This window comes from Aulostomus chinensis, chromosome 10, assembly GCF_037954235.1.
Source record: "Aulostomus chinensis isolate RoL2024-O1b breed Wild chromosome 10, RoL_Achi_v1.0, whole genome shotgun sequence".
Lineage (NCBI taxonomy): Eukaryota > Metazoa > Chordata > Actinopteri > Syngnathiformes > Aulostomidae > Aulostomus > Aulostomus chinensis.
The window spans coordinates 10,363,170-10,381,747 of NC_141329.1; the positions used below are offsets into that span (position 1 = coordinate 10,363,170).

The following is an 18,578-nucleotide window of genomic DNA, read 5'->3' on the forward strand; positions in this document are numbered from 1 at the left end:
GCTGACGCATTGTGACTTGGTTTGCCTCGTCCAAGCAGTATGGAGGAATTATACGATTTCATCATTCTTATTTTTTGTTTGAAAAAGGTCCCCAATGGCTTTAATTGCTTGGGAGATTACTGCAACTCCTGCAGTGTTCGGTGGACTAAAAATACTTGAACCAGCATTCCATCAGAATAAGAGTGAGCACATAATGTCTGAATTTTTGGGTGAAATGTCATTTCAAACGTTATCACATGAAAACAAGCACAAGGCTAGTTGAGGTGGCGTTGAAATCACGTGCCTGCGGTGTGGTTCATTCTTTGCATAACTTAACTATGTATTATTAACGAATGCATTCATGCTTCAAAAATCAGGAGAGTGGAGTTCATTTATGGAGATTATCATGCTAAGTTTCACAAAATTTTATGTCAAATTTTATTTTTTTCGCGAAAAATCCAGATGCTATGTAAAAATCCCATTCACTTTTCATTGAAGGGACCTATAACAACACTGGAGACAGTGAATATTAGACTTACATTCAGCAAAAGGAAGGACACCAGTAGAAATGTTACAACTTGTTCTGCTGCCCCCAAGTGGCCAAACAAATACCTTTAGCTCCATGACAGTATTTTTTCAAATTAAGAGTGCTCTTTCAGTATTGTGAATCAATTGGGAAAATAATGGCATAATGTGAATGGATTCACTGGCAATGAAGAATGGAAAATCATTCAAATTAACTTGACGAAGAGCCTTTTATGATGCTGCAGCGGAAGATAAATGGAGGACGGTGGCTTTACATTTACCCGTACATGGCCAGTAAATAATCCAACTACTGACAACATTCTAAATAGGACAATATTCTCTTTAAGGGGTTTCACATGAGCTGACTAGCTAATGACTGAAGGTCCCGGGACACGTTAGAATTCCCTCTGTGATTTCAACTGCAACAGTTTCTGTGGCGTTGCTTCGGTCTTTCATTTGAGTGTTTTCTTACTGTTTTTTCAAAACATTGTGGTTTGAGTTGAGTTTGCACCACAAGCTGGAAAACACAGACGAGATTTCAAGCTGCTGTACGCGTTGCAAAATACATTAAAAACTTCATGCATACTTCATACAGACTACAACGCATATTAATGAGGCCAAGAACGGAACACTGCATGTCTTTATCTGATTATTCCTGTCTCTGACTGTGACCTTGCTGTTTACATGGCCGCGTCTTATTCAGAGTGTTGTCTTAATTGGAAAATTTCCATCCATGTAAAGTTAGTCACTGTCCACCTAAAAGATAAAAAAAAAAAAAAAAATGGAAGTCATGATTCTATTTTCAGAACCCAAAAGGCTAAAATACAGCTATAAATACTACATTTCTTAGAAGTTTTTTTAAGGTTTTAATCATCATATAACTATTCCTGATGTGATTAATCATAGGCAAGTTTTTCCTTATCTTAGTTCAGTTAACATGAATGCCCACCTCATTGACTCCATCTTTTTCAGCCTTCAGTCTAACTTCAAGTATGTTTCCATGTGATACCTCTGCATCACTAGATTCAAAATACGGCATTATCCAACTCTGGAGCTCACCTCCACGCGCTTCCTGTTTTGAGCGCAGTTTTGTTTGCTATCAGTAGGAGATAAAGACTACAAGATGGGCACAAAGAAGGATAAACAGCCATTTACAGTGATAATAGATAAATACTTTACTACAAATATAAATAGACACTACAGGATCAAAAAATGGAATGTGACTACATTTTCAAATTGAGAAATCCCAACATTATAATGCTCTTTTTTCCCCTCCCACTTACGATAAGGCAAGTGTTAGTCTAACATTAGAAGATATTAATAGCCAGTATTTACAAGGATGCTACATCGAATTCGCTATCGTTTCTCTCAGGTCAGAACTCGCCCCCCGCCCCCCCCCCCCCAAAAAAGGTTTTGTGTTAAGTTAAAGTTGTGCAATTCAGTGCAGAGATGAGAGCACGAGGGGACATCCAGGATCATTCAGATGTCTGGCAGGGGCAGAAGAACTCAGAACAGAACGTGAATGAGAAAAAGGGATGAAAGAAACGAGTAAGATGAGCGCATGAACAGTTATCAGCACTGACCAACCGCTAAGAAGGCTTGGACAATGTCCTCCTTTCTTTAAGGCTTTTAAAGGGAAACAGGCAGCCTTGACACTTCATCACGTCAGCATTTAGTGCTACATTAACTTTAGAGTACCTGTCTGTTACCTAAGTGCCTTTCTCTTCAGAGTAAATCCAGTTTTCAACCACAAAATGGGAATTTTTTCATTTATAGTACAGATTAAAAGTACTTTTCGAGGTCTTGAGTCATGGCATGTGAGTGCTGCTAAACTGCTTTTTTTCTAAACTTGCTTCGCAAAATTAATTTTGTGAACTCCTGATTCAATCTTGAAATGGCTGTTTGATGCTGATGCCGTAGGAAACATTTCCTGTTACCGTGGCAACATATTCTAACTGTCCTTGCCTCCCCTGAGATCATACGGTGGGAGGACGGGTCAGAATCACGCAAACGACTGCAGTGAAATTCCTACAGCACCACCTTTAAGTGCCCATTGATTTTCTCATAATGCTTGAATGCTAACACATTAGCAATGGTGACGTGTGACACAAGGAGCCCCACCCAGTGATGTAAAACCTCCTGAGAGTGAATTAAGGCCAACTGGTGAAAGAGAGAAGGGGAGAAAAGCAGAAGAAAAGCTGATCACCTTGATCAGTGAGTCATTCCAAGCAACTACGTCTACATAAACATGATGCGGGGGGTATTTACAAATGCGGGCTGGGGGTGGGGTAATTACATGTTACAGTGACAGAGTTATATGCAGTTAGTGGGCCACAGCCAGAGAAGCTAGTGTGTGTCTGTACAAGAATGGCAGGTCAGCAAATGTTACAGTACAAAAAAAAAAAAAGACCTTTGTCAAGAAAAGCATCAGAAGTAGTACATGTAAACACTAATATCAATACCATTCTTCCCAGAGGAGAAATCATTTCATGCACACGATTACACACGCGCTGTTGTGCTTAGATTTCTGTTTCAGATCAGAGCAAAAAAAAAAAAAAATCAGTCTGAACACGCTGTCGTGTGGACTGACGAGTAGTGAAATAAAAGGATCATTTGTAACAAGAAACAAAGGGAATGTGGAGACCTTCGCCATCAGCACTCACTCACACTCACACACACACATACACACATTCACCAGGAGCACGCCTGGATGTAGCTGAAGAGTCCAGGGGTTTCCATGACACTGGGGCCAATCAGCGTGGAGAGAATCCTGTTGCTAAGCTACAGCCAACCACCTGCGTCATGTCCCAGATCTGTGGAGAGAAGCAGCCAATGAGGACACCACAGGAGCCCATTGCTCAGCTCAGTCTGTCTATGGGGTCAGTTACTGGATGCTTAAGTCACAGGAAGTCATAGTTTCACCGTGGGGTCTAAGTAGTATGTATGTAGCGGTAGAGGAAGTCAGCTAAATCCTCGCATAGTGAAGATCGTGACGAGAAATCGAAGTATACTCAGTTATTAACACTTCTGGTTTGAAATGAGAGCAGCATGAGAGATGTATAAATGATTGTTTTAGTTGTTCATTATCATTGTGACCAACCATGGCCGACTCTTCAGATGCTTCTTTACACTGGTAAAATTCTGATACATCAGACTTATTAGGCCTTGCTGCATTCCCAGTGAACTCAGAACAAGAGTGTAGGGTCAAAGCTTTAGAAACTGATGCAGGTTTTGACATGCATGAAATGACTGTTGTTACCTTGACAATGCGGTCACTTCCACAAGTGACCATCAGGCCTCTCGATGGGTCCATGTCCATGTGGGCAATGTTGTGTTTGCCCTCGTGGAACGTGGCCAATGCTGTTCGACTGCAACACACACACAACGTCAGGATTTCATCGGGGTTGCTGTGAAAGCAGCGGGCCAGTGGTAAAAGATGGAAACACAATCTCTTTACTCACTCTTCTTCTTTGATGGTATCAAAGCAGGCGTCACACACCCGCACTGGGAACTCAAAGCCCATTATTGGGAACGTGGAACGTTTAGAACTACATTTCCCACACACAGCTTTGCCACATTTCCTGCAGTGGTGCTGCACAGAAGAAACACACTCGTGTAACTCATAACACCTGCAACCTTGATGACGGCTAATGACCCTCCGCTCTTACCTGTCTAAGCCCCAGCGTCTTATTGTCCCACATCTGCTTGATGTTCCAGAAGAACGGCTGCTCACATTTCTGACACGAGTCACTGTCTAACCACTGAGGCGCCTGGGAGGAGAAGATTAGAATCATCAAGCTCTTATCACTGATATATCTTAATGTCACGAGCACTTAACCAGTCAAGTACAGGTGTAAAATCAACACTCGTTGAAGAGCTGTGAGTTGACTTTATTTATCTATTTATTGATTGATGCATGTATGTTATTTGATCCATTGTTGCAAACCTCTTCTCTGGGCGTATCCATGTTCCACACTGCGATTCCTCCGTCGGCTGAACACGACACCAACTGCCTGGTCAACTGGAGGTAACGCAGAGCCTGAACTCGCTCGCTGAGGAAGAAAAGGATTACAGAGGAATCAAACTGAATTAAACCTGAATGAATATAGATTGTCACATCAGAAATAACAGCCAGCGTGTCATTTCTTTCTCATAAAATGTGTATGTAAAAAACCACCAGCTAAATAAATAAAAGTATAATAAATTCATAGCTTTTGAGGGTTTTCTACCCCCTCTAAACGGAGGAGTAGAGGAAGGAAAGGACAGAGAGACACAATGTGATTTTAGGACTTGTCAAAGCAACACAGGCATTAAAACTGTCACATCCAAGCATGTCTGCGAGATACAAGTAATTAAATTGCCTGAAATTGCTTGAAATGTTTGCAGCTGGCCAAGAGGTTACAAAGACACACACAGCAGGTGGGGAGCGCCTGCCTAAGGACAGCTGCTACTGACACCACTGACACCTGCATGTGACAAGAAGATTGTCAGAGACACAGACGCTGGTGTGGAAAGAGGATACAAATACACATCACTTCACTCCTGACCAACACACAAGGGGGACAAAAAAAACACACACAAGCGGAGATTTAATGAAGTGAGGCAGCAGGACTCACTGGTGTCCCTGCAACAGTAACGTTCTTCCTTTACGTCCTCCGATGTCCCACATGATGACGCTGTGATCGGAGGCCCCTGAGAACAGCAGCTTCTGGACGGGGTCCCACCACAGGGTTCCTATACTACCTGCAAGTTATTCACAGAGAAGACCGCACTCATTACATAGCCTGCAGAGGGACAGTGTTATAGCACGACTAGTTGGCTCCCCCCTGTGTCTTAAAGGAAGACTACAGACAGCTCAGACCAAACACCTAGCAGGGACTTCCTTCTAATGCTATGAGTATATGTCGAATTTTATTTTGACATATGGCCTCAAATTTGTGTAAATTGCAGTCTGGAAATTAAGTGAACAAAAATATAAATATAAATGCCAGCCTTTTGTCTTTTTTGTACTTTAAACTGCTGTTTCAATGTTCATTCACTGAAAGAGAAAAGTTTCTCTGTGCACATCCGTTTTGGCAGACGACAGTTTGGGAGCCAGTCATATGCAACTTGTTCCAGTGAGATGAGGCACCCTGAGGCCTCCAGTGCACACAGAAAAAAGAACTTTTGAGTGACGCAGGCCACATAACATATAGACAGACAACCATTCACACTCACAGCCACACCTACGGTCAATTTAGAGTATCAATCAGCCTTGTTAACCAAAGTTATATCTGGCAGAAAAAAGTCACCATGGAGGAACGCCATTCTGGTGAAAGCTCAAAAAAGAAAGTGTAGGCAGGCTGAACGCAGATGGCGAAAAAACAAACTCCAGGTGTACTATGACTTTTATAAAGAGAGTCTTCACATTTATAACCAAGAATTGAAAAAGGCAAGACAGTCTTTTTTCTCTGAGATGGTCAAAAATAACACCAACAATGCCCGCACCTTATTCACTGTTGTCGACAGACTGACAAACCCTTCGGCGTCTATTCCTGCTGAACTGGTGTCCAACAAGTCATGCAATGACTTTGCAGCCTTTTTTACAGATAAAATTCAGAAAATAAGACAAACAATATGTGGCTCCTCCAAAAGCAACTTAGTTATGTCACCAGTTCCTCCTCAGTTTCTCAGAAATCTAGAAACATTTCAACCCATAGACCATGCGACTCTGACAGAAACGGTTCAGAATTTAAACTTCACGACGTGCTGCCTTGATATGATGCCTACAAGCTTGCTGAAAAGTGTTTTTAATTGTGTTTCATCAGATGTATTGAGGATAGTAAATGCTTCTCTTCAATCATGTCAATTTCCCAGGGCACTGAAAACTGCAGTAATCAAACCTCTCTTAAAAAAGCCTAATCTGGATGCTTCAGTACTAAGTAACTACAGACCCATATCTAACCTTGCGTTTTTGTCAAAGATCATTGAGAGCGTTGTCTATCAACAAATTTATTCTTTCTTGACCCAAAACAATCTCTTCAATGCTTCCCAGTCAGGTTTTCGACCACACCACAGCACTGAAACTGCACTAATTAAGGTGTTAAATGACATACGCTTTAATACTGATGCATCTAAAATATCAGTATTGGTACTACTAGACCTTAGTGCCGCATTCGACACAGTCGATCACAACCTGTTGCTCGACAGACTAGAGAGGTGGGTTTTGGACTTTCTGGTGCGGTGCTAAATTGGCTCAGATCTTACTTAGAAGATCGTGACTTCTTTGTCTCGCTTGGGAACTGTGAATCCGTGCAAACAAAGATGACATGTGGAGTCCCGCAAGGCTCTATTCTTGGGCCACTTTTGTTCAACATCTATATGCTCCCACTGGCCCAGGTCATAGAGCACTATAACATCTCCTACCACTCATATGCTGATGACACACAACTTTATATTACAGTGTCACCATGCGATTACAGTCCACTGCATTCACTGAGTGACTGTATCCTACAGGTCAATCAGTGGATGGACCAGAATTTTCTCCAGCTCAATGCAGAAAAGACAGAAGTCATTGTGTTTGGTCCCAAAAAGGCAAGGCTTGAGGTCAGCAGCCAACTCGACTCAATGACACTACAAACCACTGACCAAGCTAAAAACCTTGGTGTTGTTATGGACTCAGACCTGAATTTTGAGAGCCACATAAAAACTGTCCCTAAATCAGCCTATTATCATCTCAAAAACATTGCACGAATTAAAGGATTACTCTCTAAACAAGACATGGAAAAACTCGTCCATGCATTTATTCTTAGTAGGCTAGATTATTGTTACGGTGTCTTTACAGGTCTCAGTAAAAAAATCAATGAAGTATCTGCAGCTCATCCAGAATGCTGCTGCCAGAGTCCTGACCAACACTAAGAAAATGGACCACATTACATCTGTCCTTAAATCACTGCATTGGCTCCCTGAGTGTCAAAGGACTGAGTTCAAAATCCTGTTACTGGTCTATAAGTCGGTGAATGGGCTTGGGCCTAAATACATGTCAAAGCTGCTGACTGGGTATGAAGCATCCAGACCCCTCAGGTCATCAGGAACAGGTCTACTTGGCATCCCCAGGGTCAGAACCAAGCAGGGTGAAGCTGCTTTCAGCTTCTGTGGTCCACACCTGTGGAACAAACTCCCTGAACCTCTGAGGGGGGCACAAACTGTCAGCTCATTTAAATCAGGGCTGAAAACACTGCTGTTTACTGCAGCCTTCTTATAGTATTGATTTGGGATTGATCTGGGTGATTTGGTATTGATTGATTGATTTAATATTGATTTGTCTCCTGTCGAATTGATTTTTGAATGTTTTAATTCATGTTTTCGATTTTAAACTGATTCTAACTTTCAATGTCTCATTCCCTCTGTAAAGCACTATGAATTGCCCTGTGTATGAATGGTGCTATACAAATAAATTTGCCTTTGCCTTTTGCCTTTGTACCCTCTTGATGTCTTTGGACTCTGGGAGTACCAGAGAGAACCCACACAGGAACAGGGAGAACATGGAGACTCCACACAGAAAGACCCCGTGCCCGAGCCGGGGCTCGAACCCTGTGTGGGCTGTGAGGCGACAGTGCTAACCACTGCACTACCATGCCGCCCGCCACATAACATGTCCAGCAGTAAAAAATGTATTAACCAATCATCTGCCAATCATCTGCCGATCATCTGGAGCTGGAGCGAATCCCAGTTAACACTAGACAAGGCAAAGTTACACCCTGAGCAAGTCACTCAGGCAATTACTTAAACATTTTAAATGAAAATATTTGTTTAGAAATATATATTACTTCATCCAAAGAGGAAGAAAGGGTGGATACAATTCTAAGAAAATATTTGGTAAATTAATATTTTAGAGAAAATTGGTGGCACTCATTGAATACAGAGTAGTTTCATGTATAAACATTTTAAGCGCTTTTCAAGAATCTTTGATACGAACACCTTGTTTCCTCATAAAGACATCTAGGTTGGATATTTTGTATAATACACAAAGTACAAATTCATATCACGATTGAAATTATCGCTGATCAGCCTGGGGTGAGAAGTGATTTTGTGTGTTTTTCCACACGTAGACTGGTAGGAAATCTGCATAGAACACATCAGAGAGAGCTGCAGAGATGGCAAATGCCTGTCATCTCACTTACTTGTCGGCTGTTGGCTACTTTTTGCTATCACAGTGTCAACAGTCTACCTGAAATCTGTGCCAAAAGCTTATTTTTTAAACATTCTCAGAGCATAAATGCTGCCAAAATAAATAGAAAGGGGAGCTTTGCAAACACTTCAGGGATCACGGAGGTTTTAGTCACGTATTATGATATTTGTTAAGGGTTTTCTATTTTTTCAGGACTTATGGGTGTGGTTTGATCACATTTGGTTTACAGTCAAAAACAAGTCATCATGGTCATGTGATCCTGATGTTGCTACATCCTGATTGGTGGAGAGAAATATCACTTTTTTTTCCCCATCCCATCTGCTGCAACAGGCTGACAAAGCAAAGACAAAACATTAATGTCTTGAGTGAATCACCCAAACTGTTCAAACTGTGGCAGAAAAATCCAATACATTTTTGCATCTTTCAACCACAATATGTTCAGTTGTAAATGTATGTCTAATTTTCATCAATAACACTTATTAATTATTGTAATGATGTCTTTTCATGCTCGTGGGCAGCATTTTGATTTGATGTGATGTAAGGTGACCTTGAGTATCATGACAGAAGGCCTTAAATAAAATGTATTATTGGGAAGGATAAAGCGCAAAACCCTTGATATTCATTCAAAACACTGCAGCAAATTCAACTTTAATTACCGGTATTTGACACTTGCACATAGTTTCTGGACTGAACTTTGTAACCGAATGTCTACTTTTACTCGTTATTCATCGCATATTAAAACCTGCTGCTGTCGTGTTTTAGTCATGCTCATGTGTTTTCGTTTTTAAGCTTCACCAGAATTGCCCTATGAGAGAAAATAAAGATTTATTTTATTGAATTACAGATAAAAGAGAGGCCAGCGCACATCTGCAATACGTGTCTTTTAACTAACATAAGTCAATATTTGTTCAAGATAATGTTTGACAGGTGTTTTTCTCATGTGCCATAAACTGTTTTACATCACATTACATGGCTGTTTTCTGTCACAAAACATCTCAATACTGGCTGTCGGTCACTGTCGATTGTGGTAAAAATAGACATTAAGAGTCGTGAAGATCGTCATCTGGTCAAATGAGTCATCGCCCACCGTGTCCTCATGTGATAAATGGCCAACGATGAACACAAAGAGGTGTTTGTTTCACACAGTGAAGAGTCCTAGCAGATCGCTTTTGTTGTAATTCACAGATCCGAGGAAATGAAGTTGAAATTTAAAAAAAAAACCCAACAGCTAAGAATACACACCTTAACAAGAGTATATGTTCCCTGAATGAATTAATAGTTAGCAACAATTGATGATTTTGGATCATCCAAAGCCAAGTGACAAAGGGCTCAAATCCTGCCTGGAGACTCAGTAAAGAATGGCGAAAGCATGTTGTGTCTTTCTCCCTTTGTGACACAACAAGGATTTTTGAAGGTTAACAATTTTAAGTCTACCATTCTACGATTTCATTTGGCATTTTGTCAAAAGCGACAAGTGGTGTTGGTGTTCCCTGAACACTTGAGTCTTTAAATGTCTCTTAAATGTAGAAAGGGACTCTGCGGCTCGTATGGAGTGGGGTAGTTCATTCCACCATTCGAAAACAACAGAGGAGAAGAGTCTGGCTAGAGATTTAGAGCCATGCTGGGCTGGGAGCACCAGACGTCTCTCACAGGCAGAGCATAGCGGGGCGAGAGGGAGTGTGGACCTGGATGAGGGATTCCAGGTATGCAGGAGCCATTCTTGTCACTGTTTTGTAAGCCAGAAGAAGAGCTTTGAATTTGATTCGAGCTGCCACTGGAAACCAGTGAAGAGACATGACGTGCAGTTTTGGGCAAGTTAAAGACCAGACGTGCTGCTGCATTCTGGATCATCTGCAGAGGATTAGATGTACATGCAGGGAGGCCCGCTAGGATAGAGGCAGTAGTCGATATGTGAAATCAAAAGGGCCTGTACCAGAAGCTGCGTGTCTTGTTGTGTCAGGTAGGGTCTGATCCTCCTGATATTATAGAGGGCATATTGACAAGACCGAGCAATCGAGGCCACATGTACCTTAAGTGTTGGTCATCAATCATGTTTGTGGGCACAAGTTGATTTGAATCTAGCAGAACTCTGATCTGTGGTTGAACGGAGGGACACGCTGGAAAGACAACGAGCTCAGTTTTGGACAGATTTAATAGAAGGTGGCGTTACATCATCCATGTGGAAACATCAGCCAGACACGCTGATATCTGAGCTGAGACACTTTTGTCTTCAGGTGGAAAAGACAGGAAAAGCTGAGTGTTGTCAGCATAGCAGTGGTAGGAGAAGCCATGTGAGCTGATTATAGCACTGAGCGATGTGGTGTATAAGGAGGAGTAGGGGACCAAGCATTGATCCCTGGGGTACCCCTGTAGATAAGCCATGTGATTCAAACAGTTCTACCCGCCATGACACTGAAGGCTCTACCTGTGAGGTAGGACTTGAACCACAACACGACAGATCCTGAGATTCTGAGTGAGGAGAGTGAGGAGAAGAGAATTTGATGGGGCTATTTGACCAAGTCAACTCAATAAAGCAGAAGGCTATTTCATACTAGCGTGAAAATGAAAATCCCATGAGAAAAGACAATGATGTGGCATGGAGTTTGTTTTTTTTCTTTAAATAGTGTATCATGGGTTTTTTATATACATATTTTCAGCAACCTGAGACCACATAAATAGCATAAAATAGATTAATGGATGACTAATTCACTCATGACGCCTATTCTGAGTGGATGCTGACAGAATATGAACATATAATGACACAACAGCAAGCGTCATCCCTCATCCACTGGTGCAAATACATTTTAACACTGTAGTTTAAAAGGTAATGTAACATCTCTAAAGTTCTGACAGCTCTAAACACAAGATATTGAATTCCAAAGACTATTCGATACTTACAGTGTTGAAGGACTGTCTGGAACTGCAAATACCCTGCTATACTTATAGTCCAGTATTGAGAATTTATAATTTGTAAACTGTATTACAACACTTATTAAAACACGTTAAATAACTACAGGTAACTCCACAATGATGTCATGTGGAGAACTACTTTTTATATTTCTGATTTACCTGTGTGTAGACGTGTGGGATCGCTGCTGATACTTGGCCTCATTTACCTACACTATTCAACAATTGCAGTTTAATCAATCATAAATGTGATTCCTACAATGGGGCTGATTACTCATCACCAGTTTACTGTGTGTGTGTGTGTGTGCGTGTGTGTGTGTGTGTGAGTGTGTGTACTAAATAAGACTGCACTGTATGTGTCACGTAAATTGTCAAGTTCTGTGAAAATGACACTAACATATTAATGCTTTTGTGAAAGTACTATAAACAGCAGGTATATTTACCTTCATGACCCTTCAGTGTCGTGATCGTGGTGTACGTCTGCTTCTCTAGTTTCAGCAGCGTGATTTGTCCTGAGTAATCGCCAACGAAGGCGTGCTGAGTCTCGTGATCATATCTGAGCGGAGAGTCAGGGTTGAAGCCATATGGACAGAGCTACACACTGTACACATATTGAACTGAGTGAAGGATACTGGAGGCAGGACGCCCAGGCGGTGAAGTAGTGTCTCCCAAGCATGCTGCCACTCTGGGTGCACATCCAGCTCACACTCTTGTCGTGGCCGGTACTCACCACCCACTCGCTTTCCAGGGAAAACACCATATCTGACACACGGTTCTGGTGAGCTGTAAAACACACACACATACACACAAACATTTCTCCATTAACAAACACATCCCATTTAACAAAATCAATCACATCTATTTCATTAGGCTTTTTAATCCAAGTTGTCACGGATGAGCAAGCTTTAAGACTAATTTGGCTGTTTCAAGTGCTGATCCCATCAGACGCTCTGCTTAATGTCACACAAATCCAGACTAACGCACTAAGTCCGACCAATCCCTCAGACAAACTGTACTCTCAACAATCTTAACGGACAGTCTTGGAATCACCTTGAGATCCAGACGAATCCCATCAGACTGTTTATACTCTCATCAGTCTTCTTAGCGCGTCTTGGGATCACTTCTCCAGTTGCACGCTTTTGTTTTTCACATTTCTGTGGCCAATAGCTCTAGTTTTAAAGACCCCTTTGAAAAAAAGCGGCACTTATCTGAACTCTGGGCTAAAGCAAAGTAGCCGATATGAAACACCACTCACTGAATTCAAGTTTGTACTACCAGACTTTTAAGAACCCTGGAGTTTACACAATGTACAATCTGGTGTCTTTAGTTAGGCATCTTTATGCTGTGGTTTACATACAAAGAGCTCCGGTCCTGACTAAGGAGCATAATAGACCCCTTGACAAGTAACAGCTGCTTACTTTCCAAGCATCATCAATTTCAGAGCCTGACTAATGATGAATTTTTGTGGCGGACGCCAGGACTGAGATAAGCATTTCATGAATGAGGCTCAATGTTATTTCTTAACCCTTATCGTGAAACAACTAGGAGTCCAGAACTTACTGGTCTGCCTGATGCATTTTTTGATCGCCCAAGCATATTCTTGCAACGCAATGCTCTTCAAAAAAAAAAAAAAGGAAGAACAAGAAATAAAAGACCATATCGGCAAACATCTGCCAAGATATGGGCCGAGATGATTCACCGCCGATAAACACACACACGCTATAGATCAAATGACAAAAACGTACTAAAACCAAAATATATTCTGGTGCCCCAAAGAATTAAACTTTCATTCAGTTCAGTCTGTCTGAAAATTGGGCCAGGGTTTTTGGTGCTGAATGACTTTTTTTAAAATATAACAACGAATGAAAAACATTATTTCTCCTTCCGCCTTCTTCAAAACTCAATGACAGAGGTGCAGAATAGAACTGGGGTAGGAAGCGTGTGCAGGCGAGGGTTTCCGGGTGAGTTCACATGTAGCACATGGCAGATAAATCCTGATCGTCATTCTTCATCATGTTTTAACGATGAGAAAACATCCCTAAGTTATTTCCATTCGGTAAAACATATAGAGGGGAAAAAAGGAAAGTACTCATCAAACAGTCATCACATGTGAAGAATTTTTTTTTTTTTCCTCCCAGTTTCAAAGCTTTAAAGGGAGCTTTAGAAGGAAAACCAGGTTTCTGTGGGCTTTGATCATTGAGATTCTATTACCAGCAATCCGTACTGGCCTATACTAGGTAAATCATGTTAGCATGGACCATGATCGTGTAACACATCGTTCATTATATAGCATGTGGTGCTTGCGGGCCTCTCCAAAGTTTTCCAGATTCATGAGGCTGCATGTGGCTTTTTTTTACCTGAACTACCCTTCATCTAAAAGAACGTTCTTTGCCACATTAACTAACACTTGCTTACATCCGGCTCTGCCCTGAGAAGTTTTGATGATCTGGTGAAGTAACGCTAACTTTAGTGGCATTTTCATCACCTACATTCATTTAGCAATGATGTGGTTTGGTTTTGAGAAACACCATAACTATGTTTGCAGAATAATGAAACAGATTTTTCTCATCAATGTAAGCCACAGACACCAAAATCCTTTCCATGACTCAATCATATCAGTTTACATGCCCTAAAGTCCTTCTGATCTGACTGTGTGAGTCATGCTTTTGCTGTTAGGACTGTGCAGCTGGATTTTGAATCAAGCGGGAGAAGCCAGATGGAGCATTCCTGTGGTGACATGAGGAGTTTCCCCTCTAATGCAAAAGGCTGGCGATTTTCCACTGAGAGCAAGAAATGCTGACAGAGTTACAGGAATTATGTTCATGGTGAACAAAATCTGACAATGTGACATGATGAAATTAGGATGAGAAGGCTCAAAAAGAGTTCTTACAAGGGCTTTTTAACTGTGGATATCATGAATGCAAAAGATCGTTCAGTAGAGGACTAAGCTATTGCTTTAATATATTGACTGATTGGTAGAGACACCCCGTTGGAGGTTTTTGATCACCAGTGGAGCCATGTTTGGGAAATGGTGTCACAAAGATCAATTCGCCACTGCAACAGTAACAAATACATATAAAAAGGCAGACAGGAATAGAACTGCATCCACACAATAACCTGAAGTATGATGTTGCAGAGTCAGTCAATCAGAGTGACTTTAGGGCTACAATTTAATTTACTTTTCTATGTTTATTTGTAGTGTGTGTGTGTGTGTGTGTGTGTGTGTGTGTGTACGTCCACACAAATGCAAAAAAAAAAAGTCCCTCCCTTGATTTGTGATTTTTTCCACTAAATGTAAATCTGCAGAAACAAATGGCAGTCTGGCATCCACTTCTCTGGGTCTTTGTTTAAAGTGCACAAAGAAACTCACTGTGGCACAGACACACCAGCTAGTGTTGCGGTGTTGCAATTGCAGAGTTAATGCAACTACATCAGTGTACAACTATGAATGCCCATAATGACGTCGGGCACTTCTGCTGCACTGAGCTGATGCACAACCATCAGTCTTAACGATAAAAACAATCTCACCTTCCTCAAGAGCAGAACTTGAGTCATGTGATCTCACCTGGATATGTCTTAACATGGTTCATCTTGTTGAAATCTTCAGAGATGAGAAACTCCTAGAGGGCAACGAAAACAAACAAAAAAACAAGTTCCAAATCAAATAACTCTCCTTTCCCCCAGGTGGCCTATTTAAACCAGATACCCAGAGTTTTTCTATTTATTCAAATTTTTGTATGAACAACCAAAAAAGTAAGCCTGGAGCGAAAATAGACACATGCTTCACTCACCACAACAGCTCCATTGTCCTGACCTATGAAGATGCGTCTGCTGTCATGGTGGTATGACATGCAAGAGCAAGGCGCTGAGGGAGAGAGAGGGTGATATTCAGCATATACACCAACATTTAGAACTCCACTGAGATGCTTTACTCCCACTTACAGGACACTGTGTGGTAGATGCTTGGCCAGTACTGACCGCTGTCTCTCTTCAGCCAAACCCGGATGGTTCTGAGGACGGATGTCAAAATGTCAAAATCAAAGCACTTGCAGATGTAGTATATGCAACAATACGACACTGAAAAAAAAATGATGCTAGAAAAAAACCAACAACTTGGCACTCTTCAGGGAGTAGAAGTACTTAATAGATGCAATAATTCCACATTAAGGCTTTAATCTCATTTAGGAATCAGGCTCTAATGTGAAGTGACGAGTTAGAACTTTTGTTTGTATAATTTTTAATTGGCTAAGGAGTCATCTTTGGTATGGTGCTCTTTTTTGCAACTGTAAATGACAGGCTGGCAAAAACCTTTATATTCATGTGTTGTAGATATAAACTAATAAGTATTTGTAAAGCTGCAGAGTGAGCATTTAGTGGCATAAAAGATGCATAAAAAGAAGACAAAGGACTGTATAGTTCAGTAATAGTTCATAGTCTAAACATGCTTTTGCCCACAGTTTTAAGCTTTTTAAGGCTCTCTTAGCTTTAGAGCTTCTCTATTATCAAATGGGTTACAGTCTACATCACATTTTCGGTTTCTTTAAATGAGGATGTTGATTGTTCACACATGTGGCTAAAGATGATGGCCCTGATACCAGTCCAGCGAGCACGATGGACATATGTGACTATTAACCAGCTCAGTCGCAGTGAACATCTGGTAGCTGTCAATTTGAGCAATCACTTGAATGCCACACAGAACTGTGTCAAGATGAGACGTTGACTAGACTGAGACCGAAGCCCTCCCGATGAACTTGTACATAACATGCATGTAAGTGTAGCATAGGTGGAATAACCACCGTCATTGCAAGCCTCCAAAATAAAGAGAGTAACTAAAATGGCCCCAGGAAAATAAAACAATTCAACACTGAATGCAGCACTTACTGGTAACATGTGTGTTATTGTGTTAATGTTTACAATGAGCTGCAGCGCACCTAGCTAGCTAGCTAGCTAGCCAGTTGGGTGAATATCGTTAGCCTTTATCGAAACAGTCTCGAAGCGAGTGCCACAGGTTTAATACCAAACACTCTCCACAGGGTAAATATTGCAATTAGCCAACAGTATACACTTTTTGACGGATGGAAGGGACTCATTCTTGGTTAGTAAATCCGTAGTGAATGTAACAAGCCACCCCCTAGACTGACTGAAGCTCAAATTTAATGTCCAGGTAACATGATATAGTTTTAGAAACGTATTTCAGGAACGTTTGGTTTATTTCTTAGCCTCGATCCTTGCCCAGTATGTTTAAAAGTGTTGAAATGAACAGCAGTAAATAGCCATAGCCCGCTAGCTACTTTTGTTATGCTAACGTAGCGTTAGCCTGCTGGGCGAACTCACCTGTCCTCACTGACCGTGATCACACCATCCTCTTTCGGTATTAAAACAGCTGATGTGACAGCGTCTGAGTGTCCCTCGATCTTGTTCAGCAGAACCGGCCTGGCGGTCTGGGGCCTCGAATGAATCTCTGCAGCCATGGTTTATAGTAGCCAACAGTATTTTCCTGCAGCCGATTTTCCGACCAGGCAGTCAAGGAGGATCAGCTGACACCCAGAGCCGCTGTCAGGATTACCGTAATGACTGCAGGAATGCACTCAAAAACTGCAGGTCGGATAAATTGCTTCATATCTCCGTGTGCATGAATAGTTAATGAATCTTTAAAGCGTCAGACAATGAATGAAGTGTTTTCAAGTTAATTTAAATATGTACTGTATATTCGTTTTTTCTCAAAGAAAAGCTCGTTAACAGCCCTCTGTATTCCAATATGCAAAGTATCTTAAGAAGTCGTAGTTTTATATTGTTAGTTTGCCAAAATTCCTTACATGTTATGAATCGTGGTTGCATACTTAAAAGAATTTTCAATCTAGAATAAATTAAATTGTCAATCTCAACTAACAATTTGGTACAGCAAACTCACTTCTGTTGTATGCTGCCAATAGATTGACTATATTTATTGGATATAAAGTGTGATCTACTGTTGTATAATGACTAATAAACCTGAGATATTTAAAGTAATGAAAAAAATAGATAAATCAATTAAGAAGTGTGCTTATTTATATACTTTTTTCATCTTTAAACAACCTGTGATGTCACCCTCTGCTGGCCGTTAGAAAGATTACTGATTTTAGACACTTGGAAATCTTTGACACACTTGTAACCATTATTTAACCTTTTAATTTATCAACGTTTTTTAGGTAAAAGAGGACATTTTATATATATGCTATCATTCCCTTTTACCCAGATGGACATTTTTAGATTATTCTTGTGCAATAAATACACACATGTTGGACTTTAAAACTATGTCTGTGGGTCACTAAGCGCTGTTTACCTCTTGTGTAATCAAGAACTCTTCTAAATCTGGGTCAGTTGTATTTTACCTGTTGAGGCCAACCATGTCAGTTCTTACATGCCCATCCGCTTTTTTAGCCTGTCTATCAAGAAGCAGTGGTCCACACTATCAAAGCCAGATCAAGCAGCACCAGTACAGAGCTGTTGCCAGCGTCAGAGGACATCAAGAGATCATAAAGAACTGTAAGAAGAACTGTCTCTGCAGTGTTTTAGGCAGAAACCAAACTGGAATTTGTCAAAGATATTGTGATCGATCTCAGTAGCAGTGAGCTGGTGAGCGACAAATTTTTTTTTTTTTGAATCCTTGAAATAAAAGGCAACGTAGGAATGGGCCTGTAGTTGTTAAGTGAGGACTAAGTAGGGGCCAATGGAACTGATTCGATCTTTCACCAGAGAACATGGAAGAATGTCTAAAGGGCTGAAGGAGATTTCTCAAATATTTGTCATGATATTTTGTTGTTGCACTCTTCAGACAGTCCATGTACACTCCCTTCACAGCCATAGGAGGCAGTGTAGTCTGTCCAGCTCAGAAGACGTCTTGATTAGATGAAAATTAAATTGTAACATGTTGTCAGCCTTAATACAGAGAATCCTTTGTGTTTAAATTGTGCTAATCCAACCATCCATTTTCTTCCACTTATCCTGTTAAGGGTCG

At 41.0% G+C, this 18,578-nt stretch overlaps 1 protein-coding gene across 1 annotated transcript; it reads right to left on the reverse strand.

Moving 5' to 3' along the window:
- Window positions 1-1,893: 1,893 nt before the first annotated feature.
- wdfy1 (WD repeat and FYVE domain containing 1) lies at window positions 1,894-17,141 on the reverse strand. The gene is made up of 12 exons (XM_086215987.1): window positions 16,916-17,141; window positions 15,524-15,591; window positions 15,373-15,446; window positions 15,147-15,201; window positions 12,214-12,364; window positions 12,025-12,137; window positions 5,121-5,247; window positions 4,451-4,556; window positions 4,173-4,274; window positions 3,966-4,096; window positions 3,764-3,872; window positions 1,894-3,317 (listed from the first exon to the last, which is right to left on the reverse strand). The coding sequence occupies exons 1-12, from the start codon at window positions 17,050-17,052 to the stop codon at window positions 3,258-3,260; spliced, it is 1,233 nt and encodes a 410-aa protein (XP_086072113.1). The 5' UTR covers window positions 17,053-17,141; the 3' UTR covers window positions 1,894-3,257.
- Between the last annotated feature and the right edge of the window lie 1,437 nt (window positions 17,142-18,578).

Coding starts and splice junctions, on each gene's coding strand:
- wdfy1 (XM_086215987.1), bottom strand. CDS start 17,052: ATGGCTGCAGAGATTCATTCGAGGCCCCAGACCGCCAGGCCGGTTCTG. Junction 15,592..16,915: donor ATCACGGTCAGTGAGGACAG/GTGAGTTCGCCC, acceptor ATCCGTCCTCAG/AACCATCCGGGTTTGGCTGA. Junction 15,447..15,523: donor CATCTACCACACAGTGTCCT/GTAAGTGGGAGT, acceptor TCTCTCCCTCAG/CGCCTTGCTCTTGCATGTCA.